Source organism: Rhipicephalus microplus, chromosome 3 (assembly GCF_043290135.1).
Source record: "Rhipicephalus microplus isolate Deutch F79 chromosome 3, USDA_Rmic, whole genome shotgun sequence".
Taxonomy (NCBI): domain Eukaryota; kingdom Metazoa; phylum Arthropoda; class Arachnida; order Ixodida; family Ixodidae; genus Rhipicephalus; species Rhipicephalus microplus.
This window is the reverse complement of record NC_134702.1, coordinates 97200464-97216043: the sequence shown is the minus strand read 5'-3', so window position 1 is coordinate 97216043 and position 15580 is coordinate 97200464. Positions and strand designations below refer to the sequence as shown.

The 15580-nt window shown below is 46.3% G+C and overlaps 1 protein-coding gene across 1 annotated transcript in view; it reads right to left on the bottom strand.

The window, feature by feature from the left end:
- The window catches only part of Cals (calsyntenin 1), a 276874-nt gene extending 275691 nt beyond the window's left edge, over positions 1-1183 (bottom strand). Inside the window, exon 1 of the mRNA XM_037423274.2 lies at positions 857-1183. Coding sequence (XP_037279171.2) covers positions 857-923 — 67 coding nt within the window. The 5' untranslated portion in view covers positions 924-1183. The remainder of the gene's footprint in view (positions 1-856) is intronic.
- Between the last annotated feature and the right edge of the window lie 14397 nt (positions 1184-15580).

Below are 15580 nucleotides of genomic sequence, written 5' to 3'. Positions count from 1 at the left end.
TATCACTGCGATTATGTCGTTCAAGAAACAAACTAGGCGACTATTGTGCGATTATAAAGTCAACCACCTTGCAAGTAGGCCATGTGTAAACAATCGCCGCGCGATGACATTAGGAGGCCGGTAAGAGAAATAAGTCCTACTGGGGACACAGCTCGCCGAGCGACGGGCGAGCCAAATAGCGTTGCCAATGGCAACCTCGAAGCTTGCTCGACGCTCACTGTAACAAGCTCCCGCTGTAACCCGCGCTTGTCGCAATGTTTGCATGCGGCCAGGTAAGCTCTGCAGTAAACAAACATCTGCGCGCTCAAACTCCCACCGCTGCGACCACAGACGTCCGCAGGTCCAGTGCATGAAAACGTAACAGCAAATGCAAGCAGGAAGTGCGCTTTTCTCCTTCTATGGAGCCGCGGCATCGTCAGCGAAAATAAGGATCGAAGCGCGCCGCGCCGAGATGATGCCCTGCTCGCTGAGCGTTAGGCCTAGCAGTGGCAGCGGCGGCGGCTCGGAGAGGCACCTCTGGCAAATCGGCGAACCACCCAGGAGTTTTGGAGCGGCCCCCACTCGAAGCAGCTTTGCGGGTATTAGCAGCCCAGCCGCGACGCGATGGCCGACGTGATGCGTCTAGAGAACAAGCTGGCGCAGTACAGAATACCAGAGCCGCATAGGAGAAGACCCGTAGTCGTAGTCGCGCACACGTACTGCTCCAAATACGACAAACATGGAAACCCAGCTGCACCAGCAGTGCCCGTACACGACACACCAGAACCACACAGGCCCGTAAAACATTCACGAACATTGGGAGGGAAGGGGGTTCGGGTAACGACAGAAGCCGTCCACCAAAGGGGGGCCAGCATACCTTTGAGCGCGGCGGTGACTCCGAAGACGCAAAGAGCAGCGAAGAGCACTGGGGCAGCACACTTCATGATCGCATCCAGTGGGGCGACTGTTTTCGATCACAGGCAGTGGCGGCTCACCATAAAGGCGCACACGCACAAAAGCAGTGTGGAAAACGCGCTTCGGTGGCAACGGCTGCTGTTGTTGGGGGCACGCCGTGTAGAAAAATTCCCGTGTCCAAGAAGAGACTACTCCCCGGGCGTTTCCGTTCGCCGAAGGGAGAGACGACTGCGCGCTCCGCACACAGCGACACGGAGACCTCTGGGAGAGGAGGCTTGGCCGACGCGAGTGGGCGCAGCGGGCGCTCGCGAGAAGGGAAGAAAGAAAGCCGGTCTGGGCGGATGTGACGCAATGCGCCGCGCAAGGGCCACGTGGTTCAAGCGTAACTTCCGCAATTTTGATTGAACCGTTTTTTTTTACAGCTCCTGAACGTTTGTCTCCTGCGGACTGCCTTCCTCGCTGCTGCTTTCTCGCGCTCTTCTTACTCTTCAGTCCTTTGCGCTAGAGGGCAGAGTTTCAGGGATTGGTTCGATTTTTCAGTTTCGCGGTGTCTCTGGGAATGCACGGCCCTGAGGCGCTGAAAAACGCCTTTACATGTCTTTTCAACGGGGGCGCACAGCGTAGCTGTAAATATTATTACGAAGGGGGCCGAGGGTAAAGCTGGTAGGTAATGTCTCATGTAGAAAATGGCTGCGTGACTTCAACGGTAAAGAAGGATAAAAGAAGGGATGCAGATCTAATGGGCGTTATTGTATGAGCGAAGAAAGCTTATGACGCGGGCTATACAGATGTTGAATCTGGTGCACAAAACGCAATGAAGCGCAACTGTATTGATGACATCAGTTTGGCCCTCTCGGATTTTATGGGCGAAGCACCTCAGTTTCTCGGCTTGTTGGTGTGGGACGTCACCGTCACGGTCCAGCCTAAATTGGTATGTGGCACTTAAGTTGGCTAAACCCCACAACTCGACATCATTTACACTGCCTAAAATATTGTTTGACTTACCAGCGGTGTCAGATTCGCCCCCCCCCCCCCCCAAAATTTACCAAGGCACTCAAATTCCCTGTCTAAAATTAGACACAATAACACGACATTAACGCTAAGTCTATTTGAAACACTGCTTTTTCAAACATATCTGCAAAGTTTTGATACGTTATACTGACGACCACATCACCAAAAAAAAAATAAAATAAAGAAGACTAGTTAGCCCAACAAAAAGCCGACGACATTACTAGAGCTTATAACACTCTTCCCTACATGCCGTAGTGAACTGAAACCTCCGAAGACGGAAGGCAAGGAAGAAGAAGCACCACGTTAGCTCTTTCGTTACCGCGCCAAAATGGCCATTTTTCATATGTCTCGGGAAAATAGCTAGTGCCAGTTTGAAAAGCACGTCAGCACCCATTGTAGCATACCAAATGTTCCACAATGAAACGCTCTTTCGAAAAAAATTAGTAGGTCTCGAGTAACAAAAATATTTTGGTATGAATAAAAATGTGAAAAGTGTAAAATTTTCAGTTGCTGGCTGGTAAACAGTGCCATAAAAACACTAGATTTGCAAAAATATTAAGAACAAAGAAAATTTAGAATATGCATTATGAAGATAAATGACCCAGGATTATTATAAAAACTATAATTTCTGTACCAAATGTTTCTATTCACATAGACACAAAAAATCGAAACGTAGGTGCCGCTTCATTGCTCATGCCGTGTGGTGAAGCACTGCTTGGATTTTTTGTGAGAAACGAGTGAACTCGTACACTTTTCTTGTTTTTTTTTTCGCTTTGCAGGTGTTTCACTATAGATGAATGCGCGTGATGTGAATAATCTCTCTAAAAAATCAGATGTTCAAAAAACTTCGCTATTTTTTTTAGCGTCACCTCTATCCATGAGCCAGTTCACTCCGCATAGGTTAGCGTTCTAATATATGCATTCAAGCATATTTCTTAGGATTTTCGCACATCGTATGAAAAAAAAAAACCACAATATTGCACTCAGTTCTAAAACGTTTCGCATTGCTCCGTAGTCAGTGCCAAGATGGGCTCTGGTGGGCTTCTTTTCATGAGGAGAGAGTCTGCAGCAAGCACCAGCACACCGTGCCCGAGCGGCTTGCATGTAGACCTCGCACGTGACCAGAATAGCTCTAAGACTGTGCACAAAAGTCAGCAGCTACGCACTTGTGGTGGAGGAGATAACTTGATGCTCTAAACAAAACAAGTCCATGAAGAGCACTGCTGCGGATGTCTCAGGCTGACGAAAAAACATCGTCGTCATATAACCTGAAGCTGAAGTACTTTCATACTCGGACACTAAGCTCAACCTCACTCACTTCAGATGTGGTTTAAAGACAGTTTTGAGCGGCGCGTGTTTTTGCAGCGCAGGTTTGCATCCATGCGCACGTGACGACGGCGCTATAGGAGCGACTAAGGACACTAGATGCGACCCTGTGCCTTATATAACGATACAAGCGAAACCAAAGCTGCTGGAAACTGGGTCCGAAAGCTACCTCCGCACTTTATACATGTGGTGGATTTTCGCAAAAATTTTTTGGAGAATAAGTGTTGCCTAACTCCTAGCAACAGCTCTCTGTAGAATAGCTGGCATATATTTCTGGCAAATATTACGGTCAGATTGCGAAACTGACACCCTAATTTGATATTTCACTTGCAAGTTAAGGTTCTTTTAATTGCAGAACTTTGATATTATTGTAGCACTACCACGAGGGGCACGCACTTCTGTCAATTTCACCACCCTTGTGCATTTTTTTAGGGGCGAAGCTCCTTAGGGCGTGGGCTGTGCGTCCCCTGTAGCCTGTATGTAGCCATCTCTAGTTTAGTTCTTGCAGTGTTCACTAGATGGCGGTACCGTCCCCTGTATGTAGCCACCTCTAGTTTAGTTCTTGCAGTGTTCACTAGATGGCGGTACCGTCTCCTGTATGTAGCCACCTCTCGTTTAGTTCTTGTAGTGTTTACTAGATGGTGGTACTTGTAGCTGATGATGAAAAGATGCAAGATGTTATAAACTAGAAAGCGGTACTTGTAGTTGATGAAAGACGCGAAATCTTATAAAATAGGAATGATGTCACATATGGCGCGTGTCATTGCTTGAAGGCAATCGTTCGATTTAGTGCGGCGACGTACGCTAGGGGGAGCGATGTAATAAAATCGAGTGGGCAAAATGTACAGAGGATTCATGGTTTACCAGGTTTACCTCCGGAGCTTCGCCCACTCATCATCATTCACTTCGTGGATATGGCGGAATTTTTTCATCAACACATTGGTTCACAAAAAAGTATATGTCAAAAATCGTTGTGTTGCGGAAACGAGACACTTCAAATTGATTCTGAACATTAAATGGCCGTATTAACTATTTGAAAGTGCTGGGTGCACGAGAAACAAATTTAACATGCTAAAATTGCCAATAAGAAGCGTCGATCACTGTTGATCGATTTGAATAAGCGTAATAACGAAATAATTCGGGTAAACGGTATTGCGACGCAGTTTTCCAACGACGTTATAGGAGAGCTGAAGCAGCCTGGTTCGACCCCTACGCGTCAGGTTTCAGGCCAGCAGTGCATCATCAAGGAAATCTCTCTCAAAACAATGTGGTAAATTCCCTCAGTGAGCCCTCCTCCTTTTCCTTCTTATTCGTAATCATCAACACCATCACTACGCATTCCTCATCCTTTTCCGTATTTAATTGACAGCGATATTGCCGTGGGAAACACCGGCGCACACTGTACACTTCACCCCACTCCCGGTTTCAGGTCAGTGGGGCTGGAACGGCCTTCCCAACATGCTACGCGCCAGCTCGTTTTTTAAATTCCTTGTGATTTGCTGTAACCGTAACATTACCCATCTCACTGATAATTCTCCAACTGATACCCAAGTTTTAAAGGAAGGACGTATTAAATTAGCGCAAAAAACAGGTAAGTCTTCTGGAAAGTTCCCTAACGTGGTATATATATATATATATTGAGTGTTAGAAGAGATACCACAAAAAATGCACGCTAGAATTACAAAAGGGCTGCGTGGGGTGCTGACGATAACCATGTCGCTTGGGGGAGGGAGAGGGGATAGGCACACACGAATACGCATGCCACAAAAGTATATATAGCTTATGGTGAAATATTGATGACGACATGAGAAACACCTTAGTAGTATCAATAATGATGATATATAACAGAAATTTTAGAAGTAATTGTAATGTAAATGTAAATTACAATTCCCTGTAATTACGTCTCCCCCTTTCCTTCGTATGATTGTCTATTATATCTCATAATTATTGTGTCTAACGGAGAAAAACGAGCCCATATATATGCACTTCTTTCCTTTAATCGCAATCGTATAAAGGTCATGAAATGACTGCGCGTTTGCGTCAGAGCTCCCGCCCATGCTCACGGACTTCATCTCCCACTACATGTCACGTCAGTTTGCATTAGCATTATATGATCCATGCAACCGTTGCCGGTTGGCACAATTTTCAGTATCAGCCATTCGTGAAAAGCAGCGGCTAGCACCCGCAGTGATTTTAAACGGTCAAAGAGCGTTCCTGCTTAAAAAAAAAATTGTATGAATGTTCGCGTAGGCCAAGCTGCATAAGTCTCGATTGAGTAAATTAAAGTGTATGAAAGAAGCCCCGCCAGTATGTTTCGCGTCATCTGTTTGACAGGCTTCTCTGTAAAGTTTCAGCCTACTGTATCGTATACACTTATGCCTCCAATATTTATTTGTCTCATCGCGAAACTTGGCTATTTGTCTATTCTGCTGTGCTTTGTGGAAAATACGCAGAATAACAAAGAAAGGACGAAACCCTGACGTTTTCGTCAGCCCACTGGGCGTCAAAGTCACGTCAAATGTGCATAGATTCATGGAATCGATGGTTTATTATTACTTGGCTAAAACAAATACCCGGGTGAGTTTAGTTAGGAAAAATAAAGCAGCCCAAAAAAGGGAACACAGTGCGTACAGAAACACGCATATGCCATGCTTTATTATCACGTTGATGTTTAGAAGCCATGCACGAGAAACTAATGCCAAAATTGCTTCGCTCGCGGAAGTAATAAAAAAATCACAGCATATTCACGGAGTGAATGATGATGAGTAGGGCCAAACATCCGTCCGTCCATCCGTACGTGAGTCCGTCTGCCAGTGCATGCGCTCATGCGTACGATCACGTTCGAGAATGCAGATGGTGCGCGGGTAACACCGACGAGACGCGAGCCAAGGAAGCCGAGCGCAAGCATCTTGAGGACAACGCGCCCGCCACCCTGCTTCATCGTTGCAACGATCCGTCACGTACGGCGACTATCCAGGAGACTAGGAGAGGCACTCGTTCTCCGCGCACTCAGTCAAAGCGCGCGCAGCAGCCAATCGCAGAATAGTGGCACTTCGGAGATGGATGGAGGGATGGATGGATATGGCTGTACCCTTTCGATCGGGTGGTGGCTAGCGCCACCAAGCCATAATACTTAATGAACCAAGAACTAGATTAATTTTTTTCCCTTTATATTGTGAGGTTGAGGATTGGTACTTTGATCTGAAGGGTTTAACTTTCACTCGTGCCTTGACTTCAGCCACCAATCAGATAACCTCCTTGTAGTTAATTCTACCCGCTTAAAATCTATTTTGCCCTCCCTGTCCCTAAACCCCAGTGCTTTGAAAAACTTTGCGCCATCATCCTGAACTATAGGGTGAAGCCCTTTACAGAACATTATCAAGTGTTCGGCAGTTTCTTCGTCCTGTCCACACTCACTGCATACCGTGTCTACCCCTTCGTATTTGGCCCGATATGTCTTGGTTCGCAATACTCCCGTCCTGGCCTCAAACAGTAGAGAACTGCCCCGGGTATTATCATAGATCATTTCCTTGGCAATTTCCTGCTTAAAAGTTTGATAGATCTCTAGTGCGGACTTCTTAATCATGCTGATTCTCCACATGTCGGTCTCAGCTTCCTTCACCTTCTTCTTAACCGATAATTCTTTTTGGTTTGGCCCCCTGCTGTTTTTTAAGTATTGACCAGTCAATTTTCTGATTCGCTTCCTCCATTTTGTATCGACATTCTACATGTACAAGTAGTTGAATACCTTCCTAGCCCAACGCTCCTCCCCCATTGCTCTCAATCGCTTCTCAAATTTTATCTTGCTGCTAGCTTCCCTGCCCTCAAATGATGTCCATCCCATATCACCTTGTACTCCCTAAGGCAAGCCTACCTACTCCACGTTGCTTAATTTCTAATCTTGCTTGAACTTCTGATCTCATGCACAAGACTGCATTGCCAAACGTCACACCAGGAACCATGACCCCTTTCCAAATTCCTCTCACAACATCATACCTAGCTATTGTAACTCCACTGTGCCCTGTTTTTCATTACCGCTGCATTCCTCTTACCTATAGTCGTCACGTATCTTTCGTGTTCCCTTAGGTACTCGGCCCCATTGCTTATCCATACGCCCAGACATTTGTATTTATCTGTTATCTCTAGCGTGACCTCGTGTATTCTAAGCTCACTACCTTCATTGTCATTAAAAATCACGACTGCTGTTTTTTCCTTACTGAATCTGAAATCTAACCTATCTCCCTCATTACCGCAGATGTCCACCAATCTCTGCAAACCTTCCTCGTTGTCGGCCATTAGCACTATATCATCTGCGTACATCAATGCTGGTAGCGGCAGAGTAACGCGGAGGGCAGTGGCAGGGTAACACCATCTGTAGGAGATGAGACGAGGAATGGTCACCCATTTTTTTCACCTTTTCTTTTTCATCTCTTCTTCTCTCGGTTACGCGTGACTAGTTGATGATTGGTTTGCAGGGTTTAACGGCCCAAAACCACCATATGATTACGAAAGACGCCGTAGTGGAGGGCTCCAGGAAATTTCGACCACCTGGGGTTCTTTAACGTGCCCCCAAATCTGAGTACACGGGCCTACAGCATTTCCGCCTCCATCGAAAATGCAGCCCCTACGGCCGGGATTTGATCCCGCGACCTGCGGGTCAGCAACTGAGAACCTTGGCCACTAGAGCACCGTGGTGGGGCTACGCGTGACCAGTGACAAAGTTAGACTAAGAGGAGCTTCACCTCTAAAAACGGCTGCACTGTAGCTGCCAACACCGCTAGTAATAAGCGGATTTGGGCTCGTTTTTTCGCTGACTCGCTTGTACAATTTTCCAGTAGGTTGTCGCGTTGTATTGGGCTTATTTGCATTTTTTTCTAGCAAATACACCTATTTTAGTGATCATCAATTTCACTAATTGCGTGCTTGTGATGCAACAGTAGCGTGCTCGTCGAGTGACTTTCAGTAGTTGAGTGCATAGGTGTGCGCGCCGGGGTTCCCTATTAAGGGGGGCCGAGGTTCATCGTATAGCACCCACTCTGCCCCCTCCCCTCCGAGCCCTCCTCCCCGAGAGCATGCCTGCGGTACACTGTTAAAGTCAAACATGTCGGGAGAACCAACAAGTCAGCGTTAGCCATGTTCTGGCAAATGTGACTTCAACCCAATAGAGTAACTAAACCAGGAGACACTGTTAAAAAGTAACTGTGTGATTTCGTTCAAAGCTGCGCTTGTTCTCGCTGATGATCTGTTTGTTCATCAGCGAGAACAAGCTGCGCTTGTTCTCGCTGATGAACAAACAGATGATTGTTTAAACTTCCTTTCGTATTGGGAGACATTGTTTTATCGCAAAAATATGTTCAGGAATGAAAAAAAAAAATCAAGAATCCGTTTTTTTTTTTGGGCTTCTCTTTTGATGCGTGTTCTCTTGTTCACTCAGTAGCTTCTGCAACACTGGGCTGCACCACACAAACAACTTCTTTGTTTCCTTTCTTTATTTCGCCGCATCATCAAGGCCATAATGCGTTACAGCAGGGTACCGAGTAACACGAATAACATGAGGGACTGGGTAACGGACAGAGCAAAACATTGCGGCTTTTTTTTAGCATGAAAACGTTAGACGGTCGCTTTGGACAGTAAGTGGAACAGCTGAGATGGGTAAACGCAGAAGGTATCATTTGCCGGTACAACCTGAATATCTTGAACACTACTCCAAATCTTTGTTATGTACGTAGTGGACAACTAACAAGATAGGACTGAACTCACCGCTTGATGCCACAATGCAGACTAACACACACACGCACGAACGCACACACATAAACCACAAAAAACAAGCCATGCAACTGCAGCTAAAAAATCATGAGTACATTATGCGTTTCCCGCGTAACCCCTCTGTATATATGCACATCTTCAAACGATCTCTTAGAAGAGTTAAGCATGGACCTGGCAGTACAATATGCTATTATTATTAAGGCTTTTACATCGCAAAACCAAGATAGATTGATGTCGTAGAGTAGGTGTCGCGAACTCACCCAAACGCAGATTGAGAGCGCAGTAGAAGAAAATTTTCGTGAGTGTGAGTTCGATTGAGTCCGACTCAGAAAAATTTTGGTGAGTGTGAGTCTGAATGAATCCAAAGCAGAATGTATATTTCTTTAGTGAATAAACCATTTCATTATTTATTGATAAGGCGCGTGAATTACGTCGGGAGGTACCTTGACCTCACACCCGCCAATCTTCCATGAAATTTTGTAGTACATACATTTCATGTTGTCTTCTCTTACAATAGAGATGTCCTTACTCGTTCCCGTGTACTCAGATTTGGGTGCATGTTAAAGAACCCCAGGTGGTTTAAATTTCCGGAGCCCTCCACTATACGGCGTCTTTCATAATCATATGGTGGTTTTGGGACGTTAAACCCCACAAATCAATCAATCAATCAATCAATCAATCAATCAATCAATCATGTCCTTACTCGTTTGCACACATTCATAACTCGTATTCTAGAGTACCAACTATATCAAAAAAGCCAAAAAGAAAAAGCACCGATTGTGAGATACTGGTATTAGAGCATTGAAACCGTGGTCGAACAAGCGAATTTTGGGCTAAAGCACTCGAGTCGACTCACTCCGACTCACTCAGACTCGAATCTGGCTTCGAGTCTGAGACTAAATGAATCCGGGCGTGAGCTATTTTGGTGAGTTTGAGTCCGAGTGAGTCCAGGTGACGAAAACTTTCGTGAGCACGAGTCTGAGTGAGGCCGGCTAAGAAACGTTTTTGGTGATTCCTTAGTCCGAGTGTGCCAAAAAAGCCAAATGTATTTCATGAGTGCGTCTGAGCAAGCCCCACATTTTTTTTTTTGGCGACCTATGAGTAGAAGGCCCAAAAAATTTCGACCATCTGGTGTCTTTTAAATCACACAGTACACGGTCTCTCCCACCGTTTCCATCATCTAAACGGGACCGCTGTGGCCAGAATCTAACACGCAACCCTTCGAATCAGCAGCATGACACGGTAACCGCTATACTTCTGCGGCGGACGAGTGCAAAACACTAAGAGCTTTAGTAGAAATAATAATGAGTGCTAATGATCATTGACGATTGTTAATTAAACAAACAAATAAATAAATAAAGATAGAACGAACGAAAAACAAATAAATATAGAAAAAAGAAAGAAAGAAAGAAAGAAAGAAAGAAAGAAAGAAAGAAAGAAAGAAAGAAAGAAAGAAAGAAAGAAAGAAAGAAAGAAAGAAAGAAAGAACGTTGGCAGGTAGTGGTGGGTGGTTGCGTCAGCAAATTTATGCCTCTTGGCAAACAGCCGGAGGATTAGAGCGGCCCGCAAACTTTTCCCGTGAAAGACGTATACCGCTTTCGAAAGCCTCGCGGCCGGGTTTTGTTTTTCCCGAATCCACAGAGCGCGTAATTTTCCGAGGAAACCCTGCAGCAGCCGGTTTTACGAAGCCTTGTTTATGAGGCGGCCAGGAAAAACAAGCAAGAATACAGGGAGGCAAACGTGAGTCTTATGTATATACGAAAGGAGCGCTATACTGTCCATTCATTGTTTATCCCTATTTTCCGTCCAGCGCACGCGTCCCTGGGGAACCGCGCGGAGAACTCCACGTACTCGTTCACCGATTCGGAAGGCCTGCGGCCATTCGAAGGGTTAAAACTCACCCTGTATCGCCGCTCCACTGGGGGACAGCAACTTCGAGCAGAAAATGTCTCCACTCCTTATTGTACATAATCCTTTAAGATACAAGGCTTAAAAACAAACACCTTGACTGAATCACTGGCTTTTTGGGTTAAATAAGTGAGACTTTCAAAAAGTTTTAAGAAAAAGACACGATGCTTGCTGTAAGCCCCACAAACTTGAAACTTCGAGACTGGGCAATTATGAAGACAATCGATTGATTTGTGGAGTTTAACGTCCCAAAACCACCATATGAATATGAGAAACGCCGTAGTGGAGGGCTCCGGAAATTTCGACCATCTGGGGTTCTTTAACGTGCACCCAAATATGAAAACACGGGCCTAAAACATTTCCGCCTCCATCGGAAATGCAGCCGCCGCAGCCGGGATTCGATCCCGCGACCTGCGGGTCAGCAGCCGAGTACCTTAGCCACTAGACCACCACGGTGGGGCAATTATGAAGACAAATCCGGTTGCTTGTTTGTTGGTTGTTTTCCACATTTCTTAGAGGTAATGGGGGCTGTTCCTAAGTTCAAAGTTACAGCGTAGCCAGCCGGTGTGTGACCTGGCTAACCTCCCTGTGTGCCCGCTTATTTCTTTCCTCCTTCTTGTTTCTAAGTCACTTCATGGTCATTGGTAGGCTTTATCTGGGTGTTGCTAGGTTTTTCACTACGGCGATTCTTAGTGCCGAGAAGTTCGAGTTAGACGACAAGAGAGTCACAAACACGACACGGATGCCCAGACCCCAGAGAGAGAAACCCGTGCTGAAACCAAGCACTCGCGCCAGTCGCAGGTATGCAGGCCCGTCATCGTCGGCACCGGCCTCCCAACAGCTTTGAAAATATAGCTTTGGCAACCGCAAAGTACAGCGTCTCGTTGCTTAGCGTGTTGCGTTCACCATCACCAAAGGTGAGGGCATGCCTGCCGTGCACTCGCGAAAGCAATCATAGGAGTGGGTATCTACATATTCTATGAGCTAGCTCAGCTCTTGAGTGTCACACCAGTAAACAGCACATAAAGAACAAGTAAACTGCTGAAGGTACGGACGAAAACACCACGGGAAAGTGAGCGATGCCTCGTTAACCTGGCGATGCGCCGATCCAAAGAACACGCCGAACTAAACAAAAACTCCGATAGCAGATTGCCTTGATACGCCCCCCTCATCCTACCCATTTATAATGGCACTCGACGAAAAACTGAGGCAAGCAACCATTTAGTCGGGTGTGAGATAAACCGTAAAGTAAGTTCATATGTAGCTAACTTTGACATATAGAAAATTACGAATATTTGAAGAAAAACTCATATTGTGTGTTTAGTTTTGGTTGTTTGTCGCCTTCTCACCTATAGTCATGCTTCAATCGTCGGTGGGCGTTGATGCCCGTGACAATAGGATTTCGACAATTTTCGTTCCAAGTTTCGCCACCCATGTAATTTGACCATGCCTGACTAACGGAACACGCACCCCGCGCAACAGTGTCAGATGAAAAAGGATTCTATAGGGCTACGGTGACGCCGTCTGAAAGCACATATTGGAGTAGCGATAAGCCAAGGTATATCGGAGTGAGCCGCGTATCTTCGCACTATCCGACCGACACTATGCTATGCTATATGGGCCGGAAGTCGCGTTTTTCGTGGTTCGCGTGTCTTTTCGTTGTGATAGTTCATCCGTACAATGTAGGTGAAGTGTCATCCAGTCTTCGTAGGAGCATGGCTCCTCGTGGCCAAGCTCCGCAGGGCCCCTGAGCGCGCGGTGCAGCAGCACATCGAAGCATAAAGTTCGAAGACGCACATACATTGCAGGATCTCTTGTGACGCGCTGGCGCACCGTGCTGGCTTTGCTGTGAAGCACGCCCATTTATCAGCATGCCAGCAGCGACTGAGTGCGCGTAAACGGCGTTGCAAGAAAGCGCACTTGCTGCATTTTTGTGCAGTTGTCTGCGAACTAAGTGATTCCTCTTGGTGTGCCACAAGCCTCGTTAATTGCATGCATATTTGAAAATACCTCGGTGGTTTATGAAGACCGCGAAGCTGCTTTTCATATATGTGAGACGTTGTAGAAGACGGCTGCGAATAACTTCGATGCTCTTCTAGCATGAACTGAGCCCACGCGCCTACTTGAATCTCTTGTTCATGAAAGTTGAGCCAAACCGACCGACTTTCGGTCGCGCAAAAAGTGTCTCGGTGCCTGTTGACAGTCCATTTATACTAGAACAATACAAATAGCACAGCTTCTTCGGACATTTGCCTAAAATATGGGGTTCATGTACGCAAGATGCTTTTCCTGTACTAGTGTGTTCAATGATAATGCATAAATCCACTTCGTACAGATTTCCTGGTTTGTTCTTTGGACCTAGCGGTCCTACCATTAGTTGCCACCCGCTTCATATCCTTTTCTTCAGCTACGAGTAATACTTCTCCGCAATGAATGGTAACGCTAACACTGACACTTTCCAATGTTCACCAGCTCGCGCCACCGAACAGCTTCGCGCTTCTTGGTGTTCCCTGTTTCAGAATTCTGTTCACCACCCGTAAACAAATGGCCTAGCTGAACACTACACACAGAAAATTCATCGATGCTCACCAAATTTTCATACGTAGTTGAATCCGGAAGACTCATACAGCATCCTGCCATCCATCACGTCCGCCTTTCAACATTGTACGACGCGAGAAAAATCCATTCTCTGCTAGGCCGAACGAGCGATCCTGCACACCTATAACTTGGACAATGTCGTAAAAATTTTGTAACCCCTTCAGAAACTTTGTAACTTCTTCTGAAGGCTTCAAAAGACGACTCCAAAACTATTGTGGTTGATGCTATCATGGGCTTGACGTTCTCATTGCTGATAGCGACGCTACGAAGAGGCTGCAGTTGATTTCGGTTCCTCTTTAAGCCACGATAAGAATGGTCGGACATGTTCTTGTACGCTGATGACACAAGGCGTTCTTTTACTTGTTGTATATTATTCGACAGCGGTAACCTCACAATGAGGGGATTACTTTTTTCAGATAATCCTCTATTTATATCATTACGAAGCTATGTTATCTTGTAAAAGGTAAATAATGGTTTTGTGACGTTGAATAATTTATGTGTTATACGGCATATGCAGGAGCATTAGTCGAAATTATCTGGATCTATATTTTACAACGTCTCTCATATATCTCCAATGGCTTGGCTGTCTTAAATCTGTTAAAGGAAAACATGAAGTGATGCTTGCAAAAATACACGCAAACCTCAAGGCTTGTGTCAAAGGAAACAGGAACAGCCCCGAGGTCTCAAATTCACCTCACCTAGCGGCCCTCAGTCACAAAGCAAGTTCGTCCCGCAAGGGCCGGGATAGGGAAGCCAGGCAGGGGGAGGGAGGCAAGGGTCAGAGTTGCTGAGAAAAATGAAACCTAACACTACCTATTGAAAGAACGCATGTTCCATTTCTCATATGTGGCTCATTTCTGAAATGAGATCACCTTCCGGATTCGAGCAACATGCCGATACAGGTCTCCATAATGACAGATCTGGACGCCGATTCTAAAGTATACTGTAATTTGTTCCACAATACCTTTCAATACATGGTCACCGCATAGACTGCCTTAGGAATAAATTGCATGAGACCAGTTCCACCTGTGCAGCAGCCCCAACAACGCCTTCGTAATTGCTTCAGGCGAGTAAGTGATGCGAGTGTGATTTTGCAACGTCGAAAAAAAATTTATTCCAGGTGGAGCCGCAAGCTGCTTTCATCCCGTGGATATCACGTTGGACAGTCTTTGTTTACGCCGAAAACCACTGCAGTAAGTGACGCGAACTTTCCCGCCATGACAGAGCGGCGCGCTCAAGCGCTATTGGCATGCTGACTCGTTAGGCATGCACTCTTAACAAAAAAGGCGGTGCTACTTACTACCTTTGAGGTAGTAAATTGTTGTCACAACATTCACTACCTATGTAGTAGCTGCAGGTAGTAGACAACGGTCATTTACTACCTCTGGCTGCGTCTGAGGTAGTAAACGTCTTTGGCCTACTACCTGAAGTTACTACTTTGGTAGTTAATGTTGTGACAACAATTTACTACCACAAACTTGGTAAGTAGCACTGCCTTTTTTTAAGAGTGTGCTTCACGGCAAAGCAAGCACGGCGCACCAGCTCGTGACGAGAAATCACGCTATGCCTGCGCGCCTGCGCCGATGAGCTTCGATGCGCGGCCGCATCGTGCGCGCTGGCGCCCCGCGCAGCGCGTCCACGCGGTATACCGTGTTCGTACCAAGAGTGGGTGACGCTGTACCCTGTACCAAGGGTGGACGACACTGCACACTCGAATGTGCACATTTCACTTTCGCGGTGCCATAACTGCTAGTCGTTTCGGAAACATCGTTTGCAGTGTGCACTGGTCAGTCTAACCGAACAAGAACTATCAACCACCAGTAGCGGCACAGAAACCTAAGCCACTATGTTTTTTGACATAAAGCGAAATCCGGACTTGTCAGGCACGCAAGTGTTCCCTTTAACAGGGGGCCCCGTACCACGCGTCGGAGTTTGAAACCGGAGCTTTTTACGCCCCGACCACGATCGATATCCGCTGGCTGCTGCCCTTGACCGTCTCGACGTGCAACCGTCTAGTCGAAGCACAATATCCTGCGCACTTGCTCGGAAGCGGGAATCAAGTGAGGCCGTCCAAGCT